The sequence below is a fragment of the Nerophis ophidion genome, linkage group LG15 (assembly GCF_033978795.1).
Source record: "Nerophis ophidion isolate RoL-2023_Sa linkage group LG15, RoL_Noph_v1.0, whole genome shotgun sequence".
In the NCBI taxonomy this organism is placed as follows: domain Eukaryota; kingdom Metazoa; phylum Chordata; class Actinopteri; order Syngnathiformes; family Syngnathidae; genus Nerophis; species Nerophis ophidion.
The window spans coordinates 1,255,320-1,282,981 of NC_084625.1; the positions used below are offsets into that span (position 1 = coordinate 1,255,320).

General features: G+C 41.3%; 1 protein-coding gene across 1 annotated transcript in view; it reads left to right on the top strand.

Moving 5' to 3' along the window:
- The window catches only part of LOC133569897 (supervillin-like), a gene marked incomplete at its 5' end in the record, with an annotated part of 172,032 nt that overhangs the window by 89,645 nt on the left and 54,725 nt on the right, over positions 1-27,662 (top strand). The window contains 7 exons of the mRNA XM_061922486.1: positions 480-613; positions 7,036-7,291; positions 11,698-11,980; positions 15,244-15,751; positions 17,152-17,284; positions 17,599-17,749; positions 22,866-22,940. Coding sequence (XP_061778470.1) covers positions 480-613; positions 7,036-7,291; positions 11,698-11,980; positions 15,244-15,751; positions 17,152-17,284; positions 17,599-17,749; positions 22,866-22,940 — 1,540 coding nt within the window. The remainder of the gene's footprint in view (positions 1-479; positions 614-7,035; positions 7,292-11,697; positions 11,981-15,243; positions 15,752-17,151; positions 17,285-17,598; positions 17,750-22,865; positions 22,941-27,662) is intronic.

The following is a 27,662-nucleotide window of genomic DNA, read 5'->3' on the forward strand; positions in this document are numbered from 1 at the left end:
CATGCACCATCCTGTCATCATTGTCATCCTTCTTCATGCACCATCCTCTCATCCTTGTCATCCTTCTTCATGCACCATCCTCTCATCCTTGTCATCCTTCATGCACCATCCTCTCATCCTTGTCATCCTTCTTCATGCACCATCCTCTCATCCTTGTCATCCTTCTTCATGCACCATCCTCTCATCCTTGTCATCCTTCTTCATGCACCATCCTCTCATCATTGTCATCCTTCTTCATGCACCATCCTCTCATCCTTGTCATCCTTCTTCATGCACCATCCTCTCATCCTTGTCATCCTTCTTCATGCACCATCCTCTCATCCTTGTCGTCATCCTTCATGCACCATCCTGTCATCATTGTCATCCTTCTTCATGCACCATCCTCTCATCCTTGTCATCCTTCTTCATGCACCATCCTCTCATCCTTGTCATCCTTCTTCATGCACCATCCTTTCATCCTTGTCAATATTCTCCACCAGGAGCTGGAGAAAAACCTCCTTGGAGTCAGTAAGCCACACTCTAGGAACACTGCGGTGGAACGCCGGCTCAGACGGACTCAAGACCGATCCAGAACTCAACCAGTCACCACGGAGGAGGTGGTCATCGCTGCCACGTGAGTCGCTCCTTCACACATCACATGTTTAACTCCACACATCACATGTTTAACTCCACACATCACATGTTTAACTCCACACATCACATGTTTAACTCCACACATCACATGTTTAACTCCACACATCACATGTTTAACTCCACACATCACATGTTTAACTCCACACGTCACATGTTTAACTCCACACATCACATGTTTAACTCCACACTTCACATGTTTAACTCCACACATCACATGTTTAACTCCACACATCACATGTGTAACTCCACACTTCACATGTTTAACTCCACACGTCACATGTTTAACTCCACACATCACATGTTTAACTCCACACATCACATGTTTAACCCCACACATCACATGTTTACTCCACACGTCACATGTTTAACTCCACACATCACATGTTTAACTCCACACATCACATGTTTAACTCCACACATCACATGTTTAACTCCACACTTCACATGTTTAACTCCACACATCACATGTTTAACTCCACACATCACATGTGTAACTCCACACTTCACATGTTTAACTCCACACGTCACATGTTTAACTCCACACATCACATGTTTAACTCCACACATCACATGTTTAACTCCACACATCACATGTTTAACTCCACACATCACATGTTTAACTCCACACGTCACATGTTTAACTCCACACGTCACATGTTTAACTCCACACATCACATGTTTAACTCCACACTTCACATGTTTAACTCCACACATCACATGTGTAACTCCACACTTCACATGTTTAACTCCACACGTCACATGTTTAACTCCACACATCACATGTTTAACTCCACACATCACATGTTTAACTCCACACATCACATGTTTACTCCACACGTCACATGTTTAACTCCACACATCACATGTTTAACTCCACACATCACATGTTTAACTCCACACATCACATGTTTAACTCCACACATCACATGTTTAACTCCACACATCACATGTTTAACTCCACACATCACATGTTTAACTCCACACGTCACATGTTTAACTCCACACGTCACATGTTTAACCCCACACATCACGTTTAACTCCACACTTCACATGTTTAACTCCACACATCACATGTGTAACTCCACACTTCACATGTTTAACTCCACACGTCACATGTTTAACTCCACACATCACATGTTTAACTCCACACATCACATGTTTAACTCCACACATCACATGTTTACTCCACACGTCACATGTTTAACTCCACACATCACATGTTTAACTCCACACATCACATGTTTAACTCCACACATCACATGTTTAACTCCACACATCACATGTTTAACTCCACACATCACATGTTTAACTCCACACATCACATGTTTAACTCCCCACATCACATGTTTAACTCCACACGTCACATGTTTAACTCCACACGTCACATGTTTAACTCCACACATCACATGTTTAACTCCACACATCACATGTTTAACTCCACACATCACATGTTTAACTCCACACATCACATGTTTAACTCCACACATCACATGTTTAACTCCGCACGTCACATGTTTAACTCCGCACGTCACATGTTTAACTCCACACATCTTTAACTCCACACATCACATCTTTAACTCCACACGTCACATCTTTAACTCCACACGTCACATCTTTAACTCCACACGTCACATGTTTAACTCCACACATCACATCTTTAACTCCACACATCACATGTTTAACTCCACACGTCACATGTTTAACTCCACACGTCACATGTTTAACTCCACACGTCACATGTTCAACTCCACACATCACATGTTTAACTCCACACATCACATGTTTAACTCCACACATCACATGTTTAACTCCACACATCACATGTTTAACTCCACACATCACATGTTTAACTCCACACGTCACATGTTTAACTCCACACATCACATGTTTAACTCCACACATCACGTTTAACTCCACACATCACATCTTTAACTCCACACGGCACATGTTTAACTCCACACATCACATCTTTAACTCGTCACATCACATGTTTAACTCCACACGTCACATGTTTAACTCCACACATCACATGTTTAACTCCACACGTCACATGTTTAACTCCACACATCACATGTTTAACTCCACACGTCACATGTTTAACTCCACACGTCACATGTTTAACCCCACACGTCACATGTTTAACTCCACACATCACATGTTTAACTCCACACATCACATGTTTAACTCCACACATCACATGTTTAACTCCACACATCACATGTTTAACTCCACACATCACATCTTTAACTCCACACATCACATGTTTAACTCCACACGTCACATGTTTAACTCCACACGTCACATGTTTAACTCCACACATCACATGTTTAACTCCACACATCACATGTTTAACTCCACACATCACATGTTTAACTCCACACATCACATGTTTAACTCCACACATCACATGTTTAACTCCGCACGTCACATGTTTAACTCCGCACGTCACATGTTTAACTCCACACATCTTTAACTCCACACATCACATCTTTAACTCCACACATCACATCTTTAACTCCACACGTCACATCTTTAACTCCACACATCACATGTTTAACTCCACACGTCACATGTTTAACTCCACACATCACATGTTTAACTCCACACGTCACATGTTTAACTCCACACATCACATGTTTAACTCCACACATCACATGTTTAACTCCACACGTCACATGTTTAACTCCACACATCACATGTTTAACTCCACACATCACATGTCTAACTCCACACGTCACATGTTTAACTCCACACGTCACATGTTTAACTCCACACATCACATGTTTAACTCCACGCGTCACATGTTTAACTCCACACATCACATCTTTAACTCCACACATCACATGTTTAACTCCACACGTCACATGTTTAACTCCACACGTCACATGTTTAACTCCACACGTCACATGTTCAACTCCACACATCACATGTTTAACTCCACACATCACATGTTTAACTCCACACATCACATGTTTAACTCCACACATCACATGTTTAACTCCACACATCACATGTTTAACTCCACACATCACATGTTTAACTCCACACGTCACACGTTTAACTCCACACATCACATGTTTAACTCCACACATCACGTTTAACTCCACACATCACATCTTTAACTCCACACGTCACATGTTTAACTCCACACATCACATCTTTAACTCGTCACATCACATGTTTAACTCCACACGTCACATGTTTAACTCCACACGTCACATGTTTAACTCCACACATCACATGTCTAACTCCACACATCACATGTTTAACTCCACACATCACATGTTTAACTCCACACATCACATGTTTAACTCCACACATCACATGTTTAACTCCACACATCACATGTTTAACTCCACACATCACATGTTTAACTCCACACATCACATTTTTAACTCCACACATCACATGTTTAACTCCACACATCACATGATTAACTCCACACATCACATGTTTAACTCCACACATCACACGTTTAACTCCACACATCACACGTTTAACTCCACACATCACACGTTTAACTCCACACATCACACGTTTAACTCCACACATCACACGTTTAACTCCACACATCACATGTTTAACTCCACACATCACACGTTTAACTCCACACATCACACGTTTGACTCCACACATCACACGTTTAACTCCACACATCACATGTTTAACTCCACACATCACATGTTTAACTCCACACATCACATGTTTAACTCCACACATCACATGTTTAACTCCACACGTCACATGTTTAACTCCACACGTCACATGTTTAACTCCACACATCACATGTTTAACTCCACACATCACATGTTTAACTCCACACATCACATGTTTAACTCCACAGGTCACATGTTTAACTCCACACCTCACATGTTTAACTCCACACATCACATGTTTAACTCCACACATCACATGTTTAACTCCACACATCACATGTTTAACTCCACACATCACATGTTTAACTCCCCACATCACATGTTAACTCCACACATCACATGTTTAACTCCACACATCACATGTTTAACTCCACACATCACATGTTTAACTCCACACATCACATGTTTAACTCCACACGTCACATGTTTAACTCCACACGTCACATGTTTAACTCCACACGTCACATGTTTAACTCCACACTTCACATGTTTAACTCCACACATCACATGTGTAACTCCACACTTCACATGTTTAACTCCACACGTCACATGTTTAACTCCACACATCACATGTTTAACTCCACACATCACATGTTTAACTCCACACATCACATGTTTAACTCCACACATCACATGTTTAACTCCACACATCACATGTTTAACTCCCCACATCGCATGTTAACTCCACACATCACATGTTTAACTCCACACATCACATGTTTAACTCCACACATCACATGTTTAACTCCACACGTCACATGTTTAACTCCACACGTCACATGTTTAACTCCACACATCACATGTTTAACTCCACACTTCACATGTTTAACTCCACACATCACATGTGTAACTCCACACTTCACATGTTTAACTCCACACGTCACATGTTTAACTCCACACATCACATGTTTAACTCCACACATCACATGTTTAACTCCACACATCACACATGTTTACTCCACACGTCACATGTTTAACTCCACACATCACATGTTTAACTCCACACATCACATGTTTAACTCCACACATCACATGTTTAACTCCACACATCACATGTTTACTCCACACATCACATGTTTAACTCCACACATCACATGTTTAACTCCACACATCACATGTTTAACTCCACACATCACATGTTTAACTCCACACATCACATGTTTAACTCCACACATCACATGTTTAACTCCACACATCACATGTTTAACTCCACACATCACATGTTTAACTCCACACATCACATGTTTAACTCCACACATCACATGTTTAACTCCACACATCACACATGTTTAACTCCACACATCACATGTTTAACTCCACACATCACATGTTTAACTCCACACATCACATGTTTAACTCCACACATCACATGTTTAACTCCACACATCACATGTTTACTCCACACATCACATGTTTAACTCCACACATCACATGTTTAACTCCACACGTCACATGTTCAACTCCACACATCACACATGTTTAACTCCACACATCACATGTTTAACTCCACACATCACATGTTTAACTCCACACATCACATGTTTAACTCCACACGTCACATGTTTAACTCCACACATCACATGTTTAACTCCACACATCACATGTTTAACTCCACACATCACATGTTTAACTCCACACATCACATGTTTAACTCCACACATCACATGTTTAACTCCCCACATCACATGTTAACTCCACACATCACATGTTTAACTCCACACATCACATGTTTAACTCCACACATCACATGTTTAACTCCACACATCACATGTTTAACTCCACACGTCACATGTTTAACTCCACACGTCACATGTTTAACTCCACACGTCACATGTTTAACTCCACACTTCACATGTTTAACTCCACACATCACATGTGTAACTCCACACTTCACATGTTTAACTCCACACGTCACATGTTTAACTCCACACATCACATGTTTAACTCCACACATCACATGTTTAACTCCACACATCACATGTTTAACTCCACACATCACATGTTTAACTCCACACATCACATGTTTAACTCCCCACATCACATGTTAACTCCACACATCACATGTTTAACTCCACACATCACATGTTTAACTCCACACATCACATGTATAACTCCACACATCACATGTTTAACTCCACACATCACATGTTTAACTCCACACATCACATGTTTAACTCCACACATCACATGTTTAACTCCACACATCACATGTTTAACTCCACACATCACATGTTTAACTCCACACATCACATGTTTAACTCCACACATCACATGTTTAACTCCACACCTCTGCATAACCTTGTATTTGCAGCACTCGGGAGACACTTTTGTTAATAAATAAAGAGGATTGTATTAGATTATTTGGTATAATAGTAATGAATAATTAACTAATAATTATCATGAAACTTTTTCAAACCAGGTTAAAAAAAAGCTTCCTCTTGTTGCATGAATATGGCTTGAAAATGATTTGTTTTAAATTAATTTTCATTTTAAAAAAATAACATACATATATTAAGATTTTTGTTAAATGAAAATGATCCATTGATTCAGAATGGAAGTGATGTGAATCAACTTTTATGTGCAGCCCAAATAGTCATTGTTGTTCTAATTTATATTTCTAATGACTATCATTATGATCACTGATCATCATTTCAAGTTGTTACTGCTCTGATTGTAAAGTTTGGCTGTTTTGGACTGCAAGCTGCATGGCCACAAAGTATGATGCTGTGCTTGTGACCGACTGCAGCCTGCAGGTGACGTCGCATCACAACAACGTCACGCGGGAACCCACACCAGACCTCCAGGAGGCGGAGACCAGGGTGGGGGGTGGAGTGCAAGAGGAGGCCGACCTCTGCACTCTCAGCCTGGCGGAGAAGATGGCGCTGTTCAACCGACTAGCTCAGCCCGCTAGCAGAGTGACTCGCAGCAGGCCCGACACTCGCCAGCGCAGGAACAACACTCGCTACCAGACTCAACCCATCACTCTCAAACACCTGGAGCAGGTAGGTAGCACCACCTCCATCTTCTACATGCTAGTAGGTAGCACCACCTACATCTTCTACATGCTAGTAGGTAGCACCACCTACATCTTCTACATGCTAGTAGGTAGCACCACCTACATCTTCTACATGCTAGTAGGTAGCACCACCTACATCTTCTACATGCTAGTAGGTAGCACCATCTACATCTTTTACATGCTGGTAGGTAGCACCACCTCCATCTTCTACATGCTAGTAGGAAGCACCATCTACATCTTCTACATGCTAGTAGGTAGCACCACCTACATATTCTACATGCTAGTAGGTAGCACCACCTATATCTTCTACATGCTAGTAAGTAGCACCACCTACATCTTCCACATGCTAGCAGGTAGCACCACTTCCATCTTCTACATGCTAGTAGGTAGCACCGTCTACATCTTCTACATGCTAGTAGGTAGCACCGTCTACATCTTCTACATGCTAGTAGGTAGCACCATCTACATCTTCTACATGCTAGTAGGTAGCACCGTCTACATCTTCTACATGCTAGTAGGTAGCACCACCTACATCTTCTACATGCTAGTAGGTAGCACCACCTACATCTTCTACATGCTAGTAAGTAGCACCACCTACATCTTCTACATGCTAGTAGGTAGCACCACCTACATCTTCTACATGCTAGTAGGTAGCACCATCTACATCTTCTACATGCTGGTAGGTAGCACCACTTACATCTTCTACATGCTAGTAGGTAGCACCACCTACATCTTCTACATGCTAGTAGGTAGCACCATCTACATCTTTTACATGCTGGTAGGTAGCACCACCTACATTTTCTACATGCTAGTAGGAAGCAACACCTACATCTTCTACATGCTAGTAGGTAGCACCACCTACATCTTCTACATGCTAGTAGATAGCACCATCTACATCTTTTACATGCTAGTAGGAAGCACCACCTACATATTCTACATGCTAGTAGGAAGCACCACCTACATCTTCTACATGCTAGTAGGTAGCACCACCTACATCTTCTACATGCTGGTAGGTAGCACCACCTACATCTTCTACATGCTAGTAGGTAGCACCACTTACATCTTCTACATGCTAGTAGGTAGCACCACCTACATCTTCTACATGCTAGTAGGTAGCACCACCTACATCTTCTACATGCTAGTAGGTAGCACCACTTACATCTTCTACATGCTAGTAGGTAGCACCACCTACATCTTCTACATGCTAGTAGGTAGCACCACCTACATCTTCTACATGCTGGTAGGTAGCACCACCTACATCTTCTACATGCTAGTAGGTAGCACCACTTACATCTTCTACATGCTAGTAGGTAGCAGCACCTACATTTTCTACATGCTAGTAGGAAGCAACACCTACATCTTCTACATGCTAGTAGGTAGCACCACCTACATCTTCTACATGCTAGTAGGTAGCACCACCAACATTTTCTACATGCTAGTAGGTAGCACCACCTACATCTTCTACATGCTAGTAGGTAGCACCATCTACATCTTTTACATGCTGGTAGGTAGCACCACCTACATTTTCTACATGCTAGTAGGAAGCAACACCTACATCTTCTACATGCTAGTAGGTAGCACCACCTACATCTTCTACATGCTAGTAGGTAGCACCACCAACATTTTCTACATGCTAGTAGGTAGCACCACCTCCATCTTCTACATGCTAGTAGGTAGCACCACCTACATCTTCTACATGCTAGTAGGAAGCACCACCTACATCTTCTACATGCTAGTAGGTAGCACCACCTACATCTTCTACATGCTAGTAGGTAGCACCACCAACATTTTCTACATGCTAGTAGGTAGCACCACCTACATCTTCTACATGCTAGTAGGTAGCACCATCTACATCTTTTACATGCTGGTAGGTAGCACCACCTACATTTTCTACATGCTAGTAGGAAGCAACACCTACATCTTCTACATGCTAGTAGGTAGCACCACCTACATCTTCTACATGCTAGTAGGTAGCACCACCAACATTTTCTACATGCTAGTAGGTAGCACCACCTCCATCTTCTACATGCTAGTAGGTAGCACCACCTACATCTTCTACATGCTAGTAGGAAGCACCACCTCCATCTTCTACATGCTAGTAGGTAGCACCACCTACATCTTCTACATGCTAGTAGGAAGCACCAGCTTCTTTATTTTATGGTATCAGGTAGGAGCAGCTTCCTCTTCTACATGGTAGCAGATAGGACCAGCAGGTTCTCTATGGTAGAGGGGCAAAAAAAATAGATTCGTATCTGAATCAGGATTCTTATTTGCCCCTTTTCTACATCGATTTTGATGTTTCCCACCCACCACCACGAAAAGAATACCTACCGGAATTAATAAAAGGCTATCGATGCTGTCATCTAGCAAAGCTGAATTTGACCAAGCAACCCCCCCATACCAGAAAGCACTTGATGAAAGCGGATACAACTTCACCCTCACCTATGAACCCACTCCAGAAAACCAACCAAAAAAGAGCAGAAAACGAAACAACATTATCTGGTACAACCCTCCATACAGCAAAAACGTCTCGACTAATATTGGCCACAAGTTCCTCACTCTGATCGACAAACACTTCCCCAAAGGCAATATCCTAAGAAAAGTATTCAACAAGAACAGCATTAAATTGAGCTACAGCTGTATGAATAACATCAAACTAATTATTTCAAACCACAATAAAGCAATTGCAAAAGGGCCGTCTGCCCCTAGACAGAACGACTGCAACTGCCGCATAAAACCTCATTTCCCTCTCAACGGGGGGTGCTTACAAACATCAGTCGTTTACCAATCGAAGGTAACACGCAAGGACATTAACACATTCGACGCGTACGTAGGATTACCCGAGGGGGAGTTCAAAACCAGATGGAACGATCAAAAGGCTTCTTTTAGAAACCAAAACCTGCGGAATTCTACAGAACTCAGCAAGCACATTTGGAACCTCAAAGACAATAATGTTGAATATTCAATATCAATCAATCAATCAATGTTTACTTATAACATGGCAAATTCTTGCATCCAGCACACCTTACAACAGTGGTAATAAAAGATGCAACCTATGCTTAAAAGAGAAGCTATTTATTATATATCATCCAGACCTTTCATCCCTCAACAAGCGCAGTGAAATCCTATCAACATGCCGCCACAAACGGAAACACCTCCTAGGTAACACATGAGCCAATCACCACACCCTACGCCTGCTTGTACCCACCCACTCTGTGCTCTATATAAACCATTGTATGTGAATGCTTCCATTAAAATCTCCTGATGATTGAGGGAACCCCTCATGAAACACTTCTGTAGAGATGAAGTAGTCTTGTAATTTTCCCCACACCTACATATATTGCGCTCTACCACGGTATCGAGCACTATTCTCTGGATGATCTAATTAAGACATATATATATATATATTTATATGTGTGTGTGTGTATAAACATATATATGTATATACATATATACACACATGCATATATTGCGCTCTACCACGGTTTCGAGCACTATTCTCTGGATGATCTAATTAAGACATATATATATACTGTACTATATATATATATATAGGTGTGGGAAAATTCACAAGACTACTTCATCTCTACAGAACTGTTTCATGAGGGGTTCCCTCAATCATCAGGTTTTTTTTTCTCCTGATGATTGAGGGAACCCCTCATGAAACAGTTCTGTAGAGATGTAGTCTTGTGATTTTTCCCACACCTATATATATATATATATATATATATATGTATATGTATGTATGTGTGTGTGTACAGGCAGGCGTAGGGGCGTGGTGATTGGCTCATGTGTTACCTAGGAGGTGTTTCCGTCTGTGACGGCATGTTGATATGATTTCACTGCGCTTGTTGAGGGATGACAGGTCTGGATGATATACAATAAACAGTTTCTCTTTTAAGCATAGGTTGCATCTTTTATTACCACTGTTGTAAGGTGTGCTGGATGCAAGAATTTGCCATGTTATTGAATATTCAACATTATTGTCTTTGAGGTTCCAAATGTGTTTGCTGAGTTCTGTAGAATTCTGCAAAGTCTGGTTTCTAAAAGAGGCGTTGTGATTATTCCATCTTGTTTTGAACGCTCCTTCGGTTAATCCTACGTACGTGTCGGATGTGTTAATGTCCTTGCGTGTTACCTTTGCTTGGTAAACGACTGATGTTTGTAAGCATATATGTATATATATATATATATATATATATATATATATATATATGTATGTATGTATATATATATATATATATATATATATATATGTGTATGTATGTATGTATGTATATATGTGTGTATAGATCATGTACTCTGTATGATGCGTGCTTTTTTCCATAAGTCATGTGAAATAGTTGAGTGTTTCCATGACTGAAGTGTGTGTGTGTGTCTCCTCCTCTGCAGCACCTGTCTTCTTCCTCCTCTTCCACACGGCGAGGAGGCGGAGTCACGCTATGCAGCGAGCAGGCAGGTGACATCCACCTGACCAGACCACCAGGTGAGGTCCACCAGGTGGACGAAGCCAGTGGGAGGTGGTCTCAGGAAGAGGAAGCAGGGAAGAGGAGGTCATCCTCTCCTGATGGGCGAGTGGCAACCAGGAGGGAGGAAGAGGAAGAGCAGTGGCTGTGGTCAACCCCCCAGAACTCTGACCAGCAGGAAGTGCAGAGAAGACAAACTTTCTGTGCAGGTTAGAAGGTTCACTTTTTGATATCATCTCACACTATGTATGCACTTGTGTGTGATATCATGTGCGATACAGGCGGTCCTGCAGCGTGTTTACTTCTGTGTGATATCATGTGCGATACAAGCAGTCCTGCAGTGTGTTTACTTGTATGTGATATGTGCGATACAAGCAGTCTTGCAGTTTTTACGTGTGTGATATCATGTGCGATACAAGCAGTCCTGCCATTTTTACGTGTGTGGTATCATGTGCGATTCAAGCAGTCCTGCAGTTTTTACGTGTGTGGTATCATGTGCGATACAAGCAGCCCTGCAGCGTGTTTACTTGTGTGTGAGATCATGTGCGATACAAGTAGCCCTACAGTGTTTGTGTGTGATATCATGTGCGATACAAACAGTCGAGCAGCGTGTTTACTTGTGTGTGATATCATGTGAGATTCAAGCAGTCCTGCAGTGTGTTTACTTGTGTGTGATATCATGTGAGATTCAAGCAGTCCTGCAGTGTGTTTACTTGTGTGTGATATCATGTGCGATACACGCAGGCTTGCAGTGTGTTTACTTGTGTGTGATATCATCTGCGATACAAGCAGTCTTGCAGTGTGTTTGCTTGTGTGTGTGATATCATGTGTGATACAAGCAGTCCTGCAGCGTGTTTACTTCTGTGTAATATCATGTGCGATACAAGCAGTCCTGCACTGTTTACTTGTATGTGATATCATGTGCGATACAAGCAGTCCTGCAGTTTTTGCTTGTGTGTGATATCATGTGATATACAAGCAGCCCTGCAGCGTGTTTACTTGTGTGATATCATGTGTGATAAAAGCATTCCTACAGTGTTTGTGTGTGATATCATGTGCGATACAAGCAGTCCTGCAGTGTGTTTGCTTGTGTGTGATATCATGTGCGATACAAGCAGTCTTTTAGTGTGTTTGTTTGTGTGTGGTAATGTGCGATACAAGCAGTCCTGCAGCGTGTTTACTTGTGCGATACAAGCAGTCTTGCAGTGTGTTTACTTGTATGTGATATCATGTGCCATACAAGCAGTCCTGCAGCGTGTTTACTTGTGTGATACAAGCAGTCTTGCAGCGTGTTTACTTGTGTGTGATACCATGTGCGATACAAGCAGTCCTGCAGTGTGTTTACTTGTGTGTGATATCATGTGCGATACAAGCAGTCCTGCAGCGTGTTTACTTGTGTGATATCATGTGTGATAAAAGCATTCCTACAGTGTTTGTGTGTGATATCATGTGCGATACAAGCAGTCCTGCAGTGTGTTTGCTTGTGTGTGATATCATGTGCGATACAAGCAGTCTTTTAGTGTGTTTGTTTGTGTGTGGTAATGTGCGATACAAGCAGTCCTGCAGCGTGTTTACTTGTGCGATACAAGCAGTCTTGCAGTGTGTTTACTTGTATGTGATATCATGTGCCATACAAGCAGTCCTGCAGCGTGTTTACTTGTGTGATACAAGCAGTCTTGCAGCGTGTTTACTTGTGTGTGATACCATGTGCGATACAAGCAGTCCTGCAGTGTGTTTACTTGTGTGTGATATCATGTGCGATACAAGCAGTCCTGCAGCGTGTTTACTTGTGTGATATCATGTGTGATAAAAGCATTCCTACAGTGTTTGTGTGTGATATCATGTGCGATACAAGCAGTCCTGCAGTGTGTTTGCTTGTGTGTGATATCATGTGCGATACAAGCAGTCTTTTAGTGTGTTTGTTTGTGTGTGGTAATGTGCGATACAAGCAGTCCTGCAGCGTGTTTACTTGTGCGATACAAGCAGTCTTGCAGTGTGTTTACTTGTATGTGATATCATGTGCCATACAAGCAGTCCTGCAGCGTGTTTACTTGTGTGATACAAGCAGTCTTGCAGCGTGTTTACTTGTGTGTGATACCATGTGCGATACAAGCAGTCCTGCAGTGTGTTTACTTGTGTGTGATATCATGTGCGATACAAGCAGTCCTGCAGCGTGTTTACTTGTGTGATATCATGTGTGATAAAAGCATTCCTACAGTGTTTGTGTGTGATATCATGTGCGATACAAGCAGTCCTGCAGTGTGTTTGCTTGTGTGTGATATCATGTGCGATACAAGCAGTCTTTTAGTGTGTTTGTTTGTGTGTGGTAATGTGCGATACAAGCAGTCCTGCAGCGTGTTTACTTGTGCGATACAAGCAGTCTTGCAGCGTGTTTACTTGTATGTGATATCATGTGCGATACAAGCAGTCTTGCAGCGTGTTTGCTTGTGTGTGATACCATGTGCGATACAAGCAGTCTTGCAGTGTGTTTACTTGTGTGTGATACCATGTGCGATACAAGCAGTCTTGCAGCGTGTTTGCTTGTGTGTGATACCATGTGCGATACAAGCAGTCTTGCAGTGTGTTTACTTGTGTGTGATACCATGTGCGATACAAGCAGTCTTGCAGCGTGTTTACTTGTGTGTGATACCATGTGCGATACAAGCAGTCCTGCAGCGTGTTTACTTGTGCAAAGTAAACATCTAAATTTCCTCCAATTAGCACACAATTTCTTCTATTGCACTAAAGTCATTTACAGGAGTTAAACATGCTAAGTTATTGCCTATTAGCAGCTACACAACAGCTAAGCACACAATAGCACACAAGCGAGACATAGGTCATAATCATTGAGCAAACAAATGTGATGATTAACATAAACAAGCACCAATAATTATAGTTGTATATTACTTACACATACAAACGTGTATTAGGAAGTATCCAGTAACAAACGTGTCTGCATCATTTAACTTACTGTCTCACCAAAAAAACTTATTGTGTGTAGTTCTTCTATTTTACTAAAGTCATTGGTGGAAGGTAAACATGCTAGGCTATAGGCTACCAGCAGCTACACAACAGTTAAGCACACAATAGCACACTCGCTAGACGTAGGTAATCATTGACCAATTAAAGGTGACAACATGAACAAGTACCAAATAATTATAGTTGTGTATTACTTACACATACACAGTCTCCAAGGCAGGAGCCTATTAGGAAGTATCCAGTAACAAATGTGTCCGCATCATGAGCTTTAACTTGATTAAAAACAAAGACATCTCTGATTTAAAGACAACATAAGTCCATTCCAGACAGTTACTGATAAATAAGTTAGTGTTGTTCACAGCTGCCATTGTTGTGTTTGACTCATCTCACTGAAATAAACATTCTATAACATTACACACTGCTAAATAATACAAATGTGTGTGTGTGTGTGTGTGTGTGTGTGTGTGTGTGTGTGTGCGCGTGCGTGCTGCAGAGATGCCACAGACCACTTCTGCCAGGCCCAAAGGTGTGTACCATCCCCCGCTGGCAGACACACACTCCGCCCACACCCAACTCCCTGCCAGCCTGCTGCGGTCCGAGGGCGACATGCTTGAGGTGATGGCGGCCGCACATGAGACGGGCAACATGCGTGAGGTGATGGCGGCCGCACATGAGACAGCCAACATGCGTGAGGCGATGGCGGCCGCACATGAGACAGGCAACATGCGTGAGGCGATGGCGGCCGCACATGAGACGGGCGACATGTGTGAGGCGATGGCGGCCGCACATGAGACAGGCAACACGCGTGAGGTGATGGCGGCCGCACATGAGACAGCCAACATGCGTGAGGTGATGGCGGCCGCACATGAGACAGGCAACATGCGTGAGGCGATGGCGGCCGCACATGAGACGGGCGACATGCGTGAGGCGATGGCGGCCGCACATGAGACGGGCGACATGCGTGAGGCGATGGCGGCCGCACACCTGTCTGTGAAGGAGAGGTGAGTCTTGTGGTCCACACAGGAAGTGCAGGAATGAATCCACGGTGATGAAAGAGTCACATTCTAAAATGCTTAGCTGGAAATAAGTATGTGTGTATTTATTCCAAAAGACCTTGGAACAGATGTGTGTGTGCAAGTCTTTCACATGCACCATGTTGCCAAAAGTATTTGTCCACCTGCCTTGACTCACATATGAAGTACAAGTGTCATCCCAGTCCTAACCCATAGGGTTCAATATGAGAATTTTGCAGTTATTACAGCTTCAACTCTTCTGGGAAGGCTGTCCACAAGGTTGCAGAGTGTCTTTATAGCAATTTCCCACCATTCTTCCAAAAGTGCATTGGTGAGGTCACACACTGAAGGCCTGGCTCTCAGTCTCCGTTCTAATTCATCCCAAAGGTGTTTTAGCGGGTTCAGGTCAGGACTCTGTGCAGGCCAGTCAAGTGCATCCAAACCAGACTCTTGTCATCCATGTCTTTATGGACCTTGCTTTGTGCACTGGTGCACAGTCATGTTGGAAGAGGAAAGGGTCCAAACTGTTCCCACGTGGAATTGTCCAAAACGTTTTGGTATCCTGGAGCATTCAAAGTTCCTTTGACTGGAAATAAGGGGCCAATCCCAACTCCTGAAAAACAGCCCCACACCATAATTCCTCCTCCACCAAATTTCACACTCAGCCCAAAGCTGTCCAAAATGTAGCATTCTCCTGGCAACCTCCAAACCCAGACTGGTCCGTCAGATTGCCAGATGGAAAAGTGTGATTCATCAGTCCAGTGGTGATGTCCTTTACACCACTGCATCCCACGCTTTACATTGGACTTGCTGATGTATGGCTTAGATGCAGCTGATCGGCCATGGAGGGCCATTCCATGCAGCTCTCTGCGTCCTGTACGTGGGCTAATTGGAAGGTGACATGAAGTTTGGAGCTGTGTAGCAAGTGAGTGTGCAGAAAGTCTTTGCACTATGCTGACCTCTCTGTCACTTTACCTGGCCTACCACTTGCTGGCTGAGTTGCTGTTGTTCCCAAACTCTTCACTTTTCTTATCATAAAGTTGACTTTGGGATATTTAGGAGGGAGGACATTTCAGGACTGGATTTGTTGCACAGGTGGCATCCTGTGACAGTTCCACGCTGGAAATCACTGAGAGCGGCCCATTCTCTCACAAACAGTCTCCATCCTTAAGTGCTTGATTTGATACATCGGGCCAAGTGATTAGTGACTCTCATCATTTGGAGAGGTGGCCAAATACTTTTGGCAAAGTGGTGTTTGTTGGTCATTAATGGAGGCTGAGGTCAAAACTAGATTTCCAGAAGTGTTCCTTCAGTGAAGTGAATGTTGCAGTCTTGGTCATGTCAGTTGTGAGGAGAAAGAAGAATAATCCCCTGCTTCCTGGTCTCAGGGTGGCTCTGCTGAAGAGGAGCGGCGAGGACGAGTGGAGGAACAGACTCAGCAGGAAGCAGGGAGCGCTGGATGTGGCTGTAGGCAACCAACACGCTCACCTGTGGGAGCTGGAGCAGAGCATGAAGGAGAAGGTACTAAGAGATATCTTTAAGTAGAAGTACACTATCTTTTCTATTCTTCAAGCAGAATCTTTACTTCTACTTCTCCGCATATATTACAAGAATCGGGTTGAACCGAAACTTGATCTAGAATGGAATCGTCCCCCCAGGAATGGTAATTGTTTAGAAGTGTTAGGTAGTCAAAGATTCTCCCATTTCCTGCCAAGGTGCTCAAGGTCACCCTGAGGTCACCCTGCCAGTGTTGTGGTCCTGCCGTGTTCTTCAGGATGTCTTCCTTCTAATAAACGCCATCATCAAGTCCAGTTTGTGTTGTTGGTGGTTTCCAGAAGATGAGAGAGGTTGCCATGGAGACCCACAGGTCCATCCAGGAGAGGAAGGAGCAGATGGAAGCTCAAGAAGAAGCTTGGAGGTCCAAAGGTCAAAGAGCTGCTGACCTCTCTGACCACTTCAGCGTGTCTGCTCGATTGCAGAAGGAAGGTAAACAACAATGTGTTGGTCCACATAGTTACTTTTACATCTATTCTCCTTTAGTCCACATAGTTACTTCTACATCTATTCTCCTTTAGTCCACATAGTTACTTCTACATCTATTCTCCTTTAGTCAACATAGTTACTTCTACATCTATTCTCCTGTAGTCAACATAGTTACTTCTACATCTATTCTCCTTTAGTCAACATAGTTACTTCTACATCTATTCTCCTTTAGTCAACATAGTTACTTCTACATCTATTCTCCTTTTGTCAACATAGTTACTTCTACATCTATTCTCCTTTTGTCAACATAGTTACTTCTACATCTATTCTCCTGTAGTCAACATAGTTACTTCTACATCTATTCTCCTTTAGTCAACATAGTTACTTCTACATCTATTCTCCTTTAGTCAACATAGTTACTTCTACATCTATTCTCCTTTAGTCAACATAGTTACTTCTACATCTATTCTCCTTTTGTCAACATAGTTACTTCTACATCTATTCTCCTTTTGTCAACATAGTTACTTCTACATCTATTCTCCTGTAGTCAACATAGTTACTTCTACATCTATTCTCCTTTAGTCAACATAGTTACTTCTACATCTATTCTCCTTTTGTCAACATAGTTACTTCTACATCTATTCTCCTGTAGTCAACATAGTTACTTCTACATCTATTCTCCTTTAGTCAACATAGTTACTTCTACATCTATTCTCCTTTTGTCAACATAGTTACTTCTACATCTATTCTCCTTTAGTCAACATAGTTACTTCTACATCCATTCTCCTTTAGTCAACATTTAGTCCACATAGTTACTTCTACATCTATTCTCCTTTAGTCAACATTTAGTCAACATTGGTACTTGTACATCTATTCTCCTTTAGTCAACATTTAGTCAACATTGGTACTTGTACATCTATTCTCCTTTAGTCAACATAGTTACTTCTACATCTATTCTCCTTTAGTCAACATTTAGTCAACATTATTACTTTTACATCTATTCTCCTTTAGTCAACATAGTTACTTCTACATCTATTCTCCTTTAGTCCACATAGTTACTTCTACATCTATTCTCCTTTAGTCAACATTTAGTCCACATAGTTACTTCTACATATATTCTCCTTTAGTCAACATAGTTACTTCTACATCTATTCTCCTTTAGTCAACATAGTTACTTCTACATCTATTCTCTTTTTGTCAACATAGTTACTTCTACATCTATTCTCCTTTAGTCAACATAGTTACTTCTACATCTATTCTCCTTTAGTCAACATAGTTACTTCTACATCTATTCTCTTTTTGTCAACATAGTTACTTCTACATCTATTCTCCTTTAGTCAACATAGTTACTTCTACATCTATTCTCCTTTAGTCCACATAGTTACTTCTACATCTATTCTCCTTTAGTCAACATAGTTACTTCTACATCTATTCTCCTTTAGTCAACATAGTTACTTCTACATCTATTCTCCTTTAGTCAACATAGTTACTTCTACATCTATTCTCCATTAGTCCACATAGTTACTTCTACATCTATTCTCCTTTAGTCAACATAGTTACTTCTACATCTATTCTCCTTTAGTCAACATAGTTACTTCTACATCTATTCTCCTTTAGTCCACATAGTTACTTCTATATCTATTCTCTTTTTGTCAACATAGTTACTTCTACATCTATTCTCCTTTAGTCAACATTTAGCCCACATAGTTACTTGTACATCTATTGTCCTGTAGTCAACATTTAGTCCACATAGTTACTTGTACATCTATTCTCCTGTAGTCAACATTTAGTCCACATAGTTACTTGTACATCTATTGTCCTGTAGTCAACATTTAGTCAACATAGTTACTTGTACATCTATTCTCCTGTAGTCAACATTTAGTCCACATAGTTACTTGTACATCTATTCTCCTGTAGTCAACATTTAGTCCACATAGTTACTTGTACATCTATTCTCCTGTAGTCAACATTTAGTCCACATAGTTACTTGTACATCTATTCTCCTGTAGTCAACATTTAGTCCACATAGTTACTTGTACATCTATTCTCCTGTAGTCAACATTTAGTCCACATAGTTACTTGTACATCTATTGTCCTGTAGTCAACATTTAGTCAACATAGTTACTTGTACATCTATTCTCCTGTAGTCAACATTTAGTCCACATAGTTACTTGTACATCTATTCTCCTGTAGTCAACATTTAGTCCACATAGTTACTTGTACATCTATTGTCCTGTAGTCAACATTTAGTCAACATAGTTACTTGTACATCTATTCTCCTGTAGTCAACATTTAGTCCACATAGTTACTTGTACATCTATTCTCCTGTAGTCAACATTTAGTCCACATAGTTACTTGTACATCTATTCTCCTGTAGTCAACATTTAGTCCACATAGTTACTTGTACATCTATTCTCCTGTAGTCAACATTTAGTCCACATAGTTACTTGTACATCTATTCTCCTGTAGTCAACATTTAGTCCACATAGTTACTTGTACATCTATTCTCCTGTAGTCAACATTTAGTCCACATAGTTACTTGTACATCTATTGTCCTGTAGTCAACATTTAGTCAACATAGTTACTTGTACATCTATTCTCCTGTAGTCAACATTTAGTCCACATAGTTACTTGTACATCTATTCTCCTGTAGTCAACATTTAGTCCACATAGTTACTTGTACATCTATTGTCCTGTAGTCAACATTTAGTCCACATAGTTACTTGTACATCTATTCTCCTGTAGTCAACATTTAGTCAACATAGTTACTTGTACATCTATTCTCCTGTAGTCAACATTTAGTCCACATAGTTACTTGTACATCTATTCTCCTGTAGTCAACATTTAGTCAACATAGTTACTTGTACATCTATTCTCCTGTAGTCAACATTTAGTCCACATAGTTACTTGTACATCTATTCTCCTGTAGTCAACATTTAGTCCACATAGTTACTTGTACATCTATTGTCCTGTAGTCAACATTTAGTCCACATAGTTACTTGTACATCTATTCTCCTGTAGTCAACATTTAGTCCACATAGTTACTTGTACATCTATTGTCCTGTAGTCAACATTTAGTCCACATAGTTACTTGTACATCTATTCTCCTTTAGTCCACATAGTTACTTCTACATCTATTGTCCTGTAGTCAACATTTAGTCCACATAGTTACTTGTACATTTATTCTCCTGTAGTCAACATTTAGTCCACATAGTTACTTGTACATCTATTGTCCTGTAGTCAACATTTAGTCCACATAGTTACTTGTACATCCATTCTCCTGTAGTCAACATTTAGTCCACGTAGTTACTTGTACATTTATTCCCCTTTAGTCCACATAGTTACTTGTACATCCATTCTCCTGTAGTCAACATTTAGTCCACATAGTTACTTGTACATCTATTGTCCTGTAGTCAACATTTAGTCCACATAGTTACTTCTACATCTATTGTCCTGTAGTCAACATTTAGTCCACATAGTTACTTCTACATCTATTCTCCTGTAGTCAACATTTAGTCCACATAGTTACTTGTACATCTATTCTCCTGTAGTCAACATTTAGTCAACATAGTTACTTGTACATCTATTCTCCTGTAGTCAACATTTAGTCCACATAGTTACTTGTACATCTATTCTCCTGTAGTCAACATTTAGTCAACATAGTTACTTGTACATCTATTGTCCTGTAGTCAACATTTAGTCAACATAGTTACTTGTACATCTATTCTCCTTTAGTCCACATAGTTACTTCTACATCTATTGTCCTGTAGTCAACATTTAGTCCACATAGTTACTTGTACATCCATTCTCCTGTAGTCAACATTTAGTCCACGTAGTTACTTGTACATTTATTCCCCTTTAGTCCACATAGTTACTTGTACATCCATTCTCCTGTAGTCAACATTTAGTCCACATAGTTACTTGTACATCTATTGTCCTGTAGTCAACATTTAGTCCACATAGTTACTTCTACATCTATTGTCCTGTAGTCAACATTTAGTCCACATAGTTACTTCTACATCTATTCTCCTGTAGTCAACATTTAGTCCACATAGTTACTTGTACATCTATTCTCCTGTAGTCAACATTTAGTCAACATAGTTACTTGTACATCTATTCTCCTGTAGTCAACATTTAGTCCACATAGTTACTTGTACATCTATTCTCCTGTAGTCAACATTTAGTCAACATAGTTACTTGTACATCTATTCTCCTGTAGTCAACATTTAGTCCACATAGTTACTTGTACATCTATTCTCCTGTAGTCAACATTTAGTCCACATAGTTACTTGTACATCTATTCTCCTGTAGTCAACATTTAGTCCACATAGTTACTTGTACATCTATTCTCCTGTAGTCAACATTTAGTCCACATAGTTACTTGTACATCTATTGTCCTGTAGTCAACATTTAGTCCACATAGTTACTTGTACATCTATTCTCCTTTAGTCCACATAGTTACTTCTACATCTATTGTCCTGTAGTCAACATTTAGTCCACATAGTTACTTGTACATTTATTCTCCTGTAGTCAACATTTAGTCCACATAGTTACTTGTACATCTATTGTCCTGTAGTCAACATTTAGTCCACATAGTTACTTGTACATCCATTCTCCTGTAGTCAACATTTAGTCCACGTAGTTACTTGTACATTTATTCCCCTTTAGTCCACATAGTTACTTGTACATCCATTCTCCTGTAGTCAACATTTAGTCCACATAGTTACTTGTACATCTATTGTCCTGTAGTCAACATTTAGTCCACATAGTTACTTCTACATCTATTGTCCTGTAGTCAACATTTAGTCCACATAGTTACTTCTACATCTATTCTCCTGTAGTCAACATTTAGTCCACATAGTTACTTCTACATCTATTGTCCTGTAGTCAACATTTAGTCCACATAGTTACTTCTACATCTATTGTCCTGTAGTCAACATTTAGTCCACATAGTTACTTGTACATCTATTCTCCTGTAGTCAACATTTAGTCCACATAGTTACTTGTACATCTATTGTCCTGTAGTCAACATTTAGTCCACATAGTTACTTGTACATCTATTCTCCTGTAGTCAACATTTAGTCCACATAGTTACTTCTACATCTATTCTCCTTGTCAGGGAAGATGTCTCCCTGTGTCCCGCACACTAAAGTCAAGAAGAGCAGCAGCAACATCATCTCCAAACCTCAGGAAGGTGTGACTACTTACTACTACTCTAACACCTCTATTCCCACACTAGTCCCTTAACACTTTACGAGTTCTCTTTAATCACTTAACTAGTACTCTTATCATTTTTAGTACTCTAGTCACTTTAATAAAATTCATCACCTTACTAGTTCTCCATAGTCACTTCACGAATACTCTCATCACCTTACTAGTACTCTATAGTCACTTTACTAGTACTCTATAGTCACGTTACTAGTACTCTCATCATCTTACTAGTACTCTATAGTCACTTTACTAGTACTCTATAGTCACTTTACTAGTACTCTCATCACCTTACTAGTACTCTAAAGTCACTACTAGTACTCTATTGTCACTTTACTAGTACTCAATAGAGACGTTACTAGTACCCTCATCACCTTACTAGTACTCTAAAGTCACTACTAGTACTCTATAGTCACTTTACTAATACTCTCATCACGTTACTAGTACTCTATAGTCACTTTACTAATACTCTCATCACGTTACTAGTACTCTATAGTCACTTTACTAATACTCTCATCACTTTACTAGTACTCTATAGTCACTTTACTAGTACTCTATAGCCACTTTGACAATACTATACGGTCACTTTACTAATACTTTAGTCATTTAATAGTACTCATTACCTCGCTAGTACTCTACAGTCACTTTACTAGTACTCTCATCACCTTACTAGTACTCTATAGTCACTTTACTAGTACTCTAGTCACTTTACTAAAACTCATCACCTTACTATTACTTTAAAGTCACTTTACTAGTACTCTATAGTCACTTTACTAACTCTCATCACCTTAATAGTACTCTATAGTCACTTTACTAGTACTCTATAGTAACTTTACTACTACTCTCATCACGTTACTAGTACGCTATAGTCACTTTACTAGTACTCTCATCACTTTACTAGTACTCTATATTCACTTTACTAATACTATCATCACGTTACTAGTACCCTATAGTCACTTTACTAGTACTCTATAGTCACTTTACTAATACTCTCATCACGTTACTAGTACTCTATAGTCACTTTACTAGTACTCTATAGCCATTTTGGCAATACTATACGGTCACTTTACTAATACTTTAGTCATTTATTAGTACTCTGATTACCTCACTAGTACTCTACAGTCACTTTACTAGTACTCTATAGTCACTTTTCTAGTACTCTCATCACCTTACTAGTACTCTAGTCACCTTACAAGTACTCTAGTCACTTTACTAATACTCTATAGTCACTTTACTAGTACTCTTTAGTCACTTTACTAGTACTCTCATCACCTGATTAGTACTTGATACTCACTTTACTACTACTCTATAGTCACTTTACTAGTACTCTATAGTCACTTTACTAGTACTCATCACCTTATTAGTACTTGATAGTCACTTTACTAGTACTCTATAGTCACTTTACTAGTACTCTCATCACCTTACCAGTACTCTATAGTCATTTTACCAATACTATGCAGTCACTATACTAGTACTCTAGTCAACTTGTATTGCCACTTAACTAGGTCTCTTCATCACTTAACTAGTACTCAAATAATTGTATTAGTAGTCTAGTTACTTTACTCATACGCTGGTGTCACTTTCCTAGTACTTTTACTCTAAAATATATTAGTACTCTAATCCCTTGTCTAGTATTGTGTCACTTGACTAGTACTGTAGTCACTTTTACTTTAACAAATGCATTAGTCGTATAGTCACTTGACTAGTACTGTGGTGTCACTTGACTAGTACTGTGGTGTCACTTGACTAGTGTTGTTGATGTCCCAGGCAGAGGTGGTCCTTGACTAGTACTGTGGTGTCACTTGACTAGTGTTGTTGATGTCCCAGGCAGAGGTGGTCCTTGACTAGTACTGTGGTGTCACTTGACTAGTGTTGATGATGTCCCAGCAGAGGTGGTCCTTGACTAGTATTGTGCTGTCACTTGACTAGTGTTGATGATGGATGTCCCAGCAGAGGTGGTCCTTGACTAGTACTGTGGTGTCACTTGACTAGTACTGTGGTGTCCCTTGACTAGTGTTGTTGATGTCCCAGCAGAGGTGGTCCTTGACTAGTACTGTGGTGTCACTTGACTAGTACTGTGGTGTCACTTGACTAGTACTGTGGTGTCCCAGGCAGAGGTGGTCCTTGACTAGTACTGTGGTGTCACTTGACTAGTGTTGTTGATGTCCCAGGCAGAGGTGGTCCTTGACTAGTACTGTGGTGTCACTTGACTAGTGTTGTTGATGTCCCAGGCAGAGGTGGTCCTTGACTAGTACTGTGGTGTCACTTGACTAGTGTTGTTGATGTCCCAGCAGAGGTGGTCCTTGACTAGTATTGTGCTGTCACTTGACTAGTGTTGTTGATGGATGTTCCAGCAGAGGTGGTCCTTGACTAGTACTGTGGTGTCACTTGACTAGTACTGTGGTGTCACTTGACTAGTGTTGTTGATGTCCCAGGCAGAGGTGGTCCTTGACTAGTACTGTGGTGTCACTTGACTAGTGTTGTTGATGTCCCAGGCAGAGGTGGTCCTTGACTAGTACTGTGGTGTCACTTGACTAGTGTTGATGATGTCCCAGCAGAGGTGGTCCTTGACTAGTATTGTGCTGTCACTTGACTAGTGTTGTTGATGGATGTTCCAGCAGAGGTGGTCCTTGACTAGTACTGTGGTGTCACTTGACTAGTGTTGTTGATGGATGTTCCAGCAGAGGTGGTCCTTGACTAGTACTGTGGTGTCACTTGACTAGTGTTGATGATGTCCCAGCAGAGGTGGTCCTTGACTAGTATTGTGCTGTCACTTGACTAGTGTTGTTGATGGATGTTCCAGCAGAGGTGGTCCTTGACTAGTACTGTGGTGTCACTTGACTAGTACTGTGGTGTCACTTGACTAGTGTTGTTGATGTCCCAGCAGAGGTGGTCCTTGACTAGTATTGTGCTGTCACTTGACTAGTGTTGTTGATGGATGTTCCAGCAGAGGTGGTCCTTGACTAGTACTGTGGTGTCACTTGACTAGTACTGTGGTGTCACTTGACTAGTGTTGTTGATGTCCCAGGCAGAGGTGGTCCTTGACTAGTACTGTGGTGTCACTTGACTAGTGTTGTTGATGTCCCAGGCAGAGGTGGTCCTTGACTAGTACTGTGGTGTCACTTGACTAGTGTTGATGATGTCCCAGCAGAGGTGGTCCTTGACTAGTACTGTGCTGTCACTTGACTAGTGTTGTTGATGGATGTCCCAGCAGAGGTGGTCCTTGACTAGTACTGTGGTGTCACTTGACTAGTGTTGTTGATGTCCCAGGCAGAGGTGGTCCTTGACTAGTACTGTGGTGTCACTTGACTAGTGTTGATGATGTCCCAGCAGAGGTGGTCCTTGACTAGTATTGTGCTGTCACTTGACTAGTGTTGTTGATGGATGTCCCAGCAGAGGTGGTCCTTGACTAGTACTGTGGTGTCACTTGACTAGTACTGTGGTGTCCCCTGACTAGTGTTGTTGATGTCCCAGCAGAGGTGGTCCTTGACTAGTACTGTGGTGTCACTTGACTAGTGTTGTTGATGTCCCAGCAGAGGTGGTCCTTGACTACTACTGTGGTGTCACTTGACTAGTGGTGTGGTGTCACTTGACTAGTGGTGTTGATGTCCCAGGCAGAGGTGGTCCTTGACTAGTACTGTGGTGTCACTTGACTAGTGTTGATGATGTCCCAGCAGAGGTGGTCCTTGACTAGTATTGTGCTGTCACTTGACTAGTGTTGTTGATGGATGTCCCAGCAGAGGTGGTCCCTGACTAGTACTGTGGTGTCACTTGACTAGTACTGTGGTGTCCCTTGACTAGTGTTGTTGATGTCCCAGCAGAGGTGGTCCTTGACTAGTACTGTGGTGTCACTTGACTAGTGTTGTTGATGTCCCAGCAGAGGTGGTCCTTGACTAGTACTGTGGTGTCACTTGACTAGTGGTGTTGATGTCCCAGCAGAGGTGGTCCTTGACTAGTACTGTGGTGTCCCTTGACTAGTGTTGTTGATGTCCCAGCAGAGGTGGTCCTTGACTAGTACTGTGGTGTCACTTGACTAGTGTTGTTGATGTCCCAGCAGAGGTGGTCCTTGACTAGTACTGTGGTGTCACTTGACTAGTGTTGATGTCCCAGCAGAGGTGGTCCTTGACTAGTACTGTGGTGTCACTTGACTAGTGGTGTGGTGTCACTTGACTAGTGTTGATGTCCCAGCAGAGGTGGTCCTTGACTAGTACTGTGGTGTCACTTGACTAGTGTTGATGTCCCAGCAGAGGTGGTCCTTGACTAGTACTGTGGTGTCACTTGACTAGTGGTGTGGTGTCACTTGACTAGTGTTGATGTCCCAGCAGAGGTGGTCCTTGACTAGTACTGTGGTGTCACTTGACTAGTACTGTGGTGTCACTTGACTAGTGTTGATGTCCCAGCAGAGGTGGTCCTTGACTAGTACTGTGGTGTCACTTGACTAGTGGTGTGGTGTCACTTGACTAGTGTTGATGTCCCAGCAGAGGTGGTCCTTGACTAGTACTGTGGTGTCACTTGACTAGTACTGTGGTGTCACTTGACTAGTGTTGATGTCCCAGCAGAGGTGGTCCTTGACTAGTACTGTGGTGTCACTTGACTAGTGTTGATGTCCCAGCAGAGGTGGTCCTTGACTAGTACTGTGGTGTCACTTGACTAGTGGTGTGGTGTCACTTGACTAGTGTTGATGTCCCAGCAGAGGTGGTCCTTGACT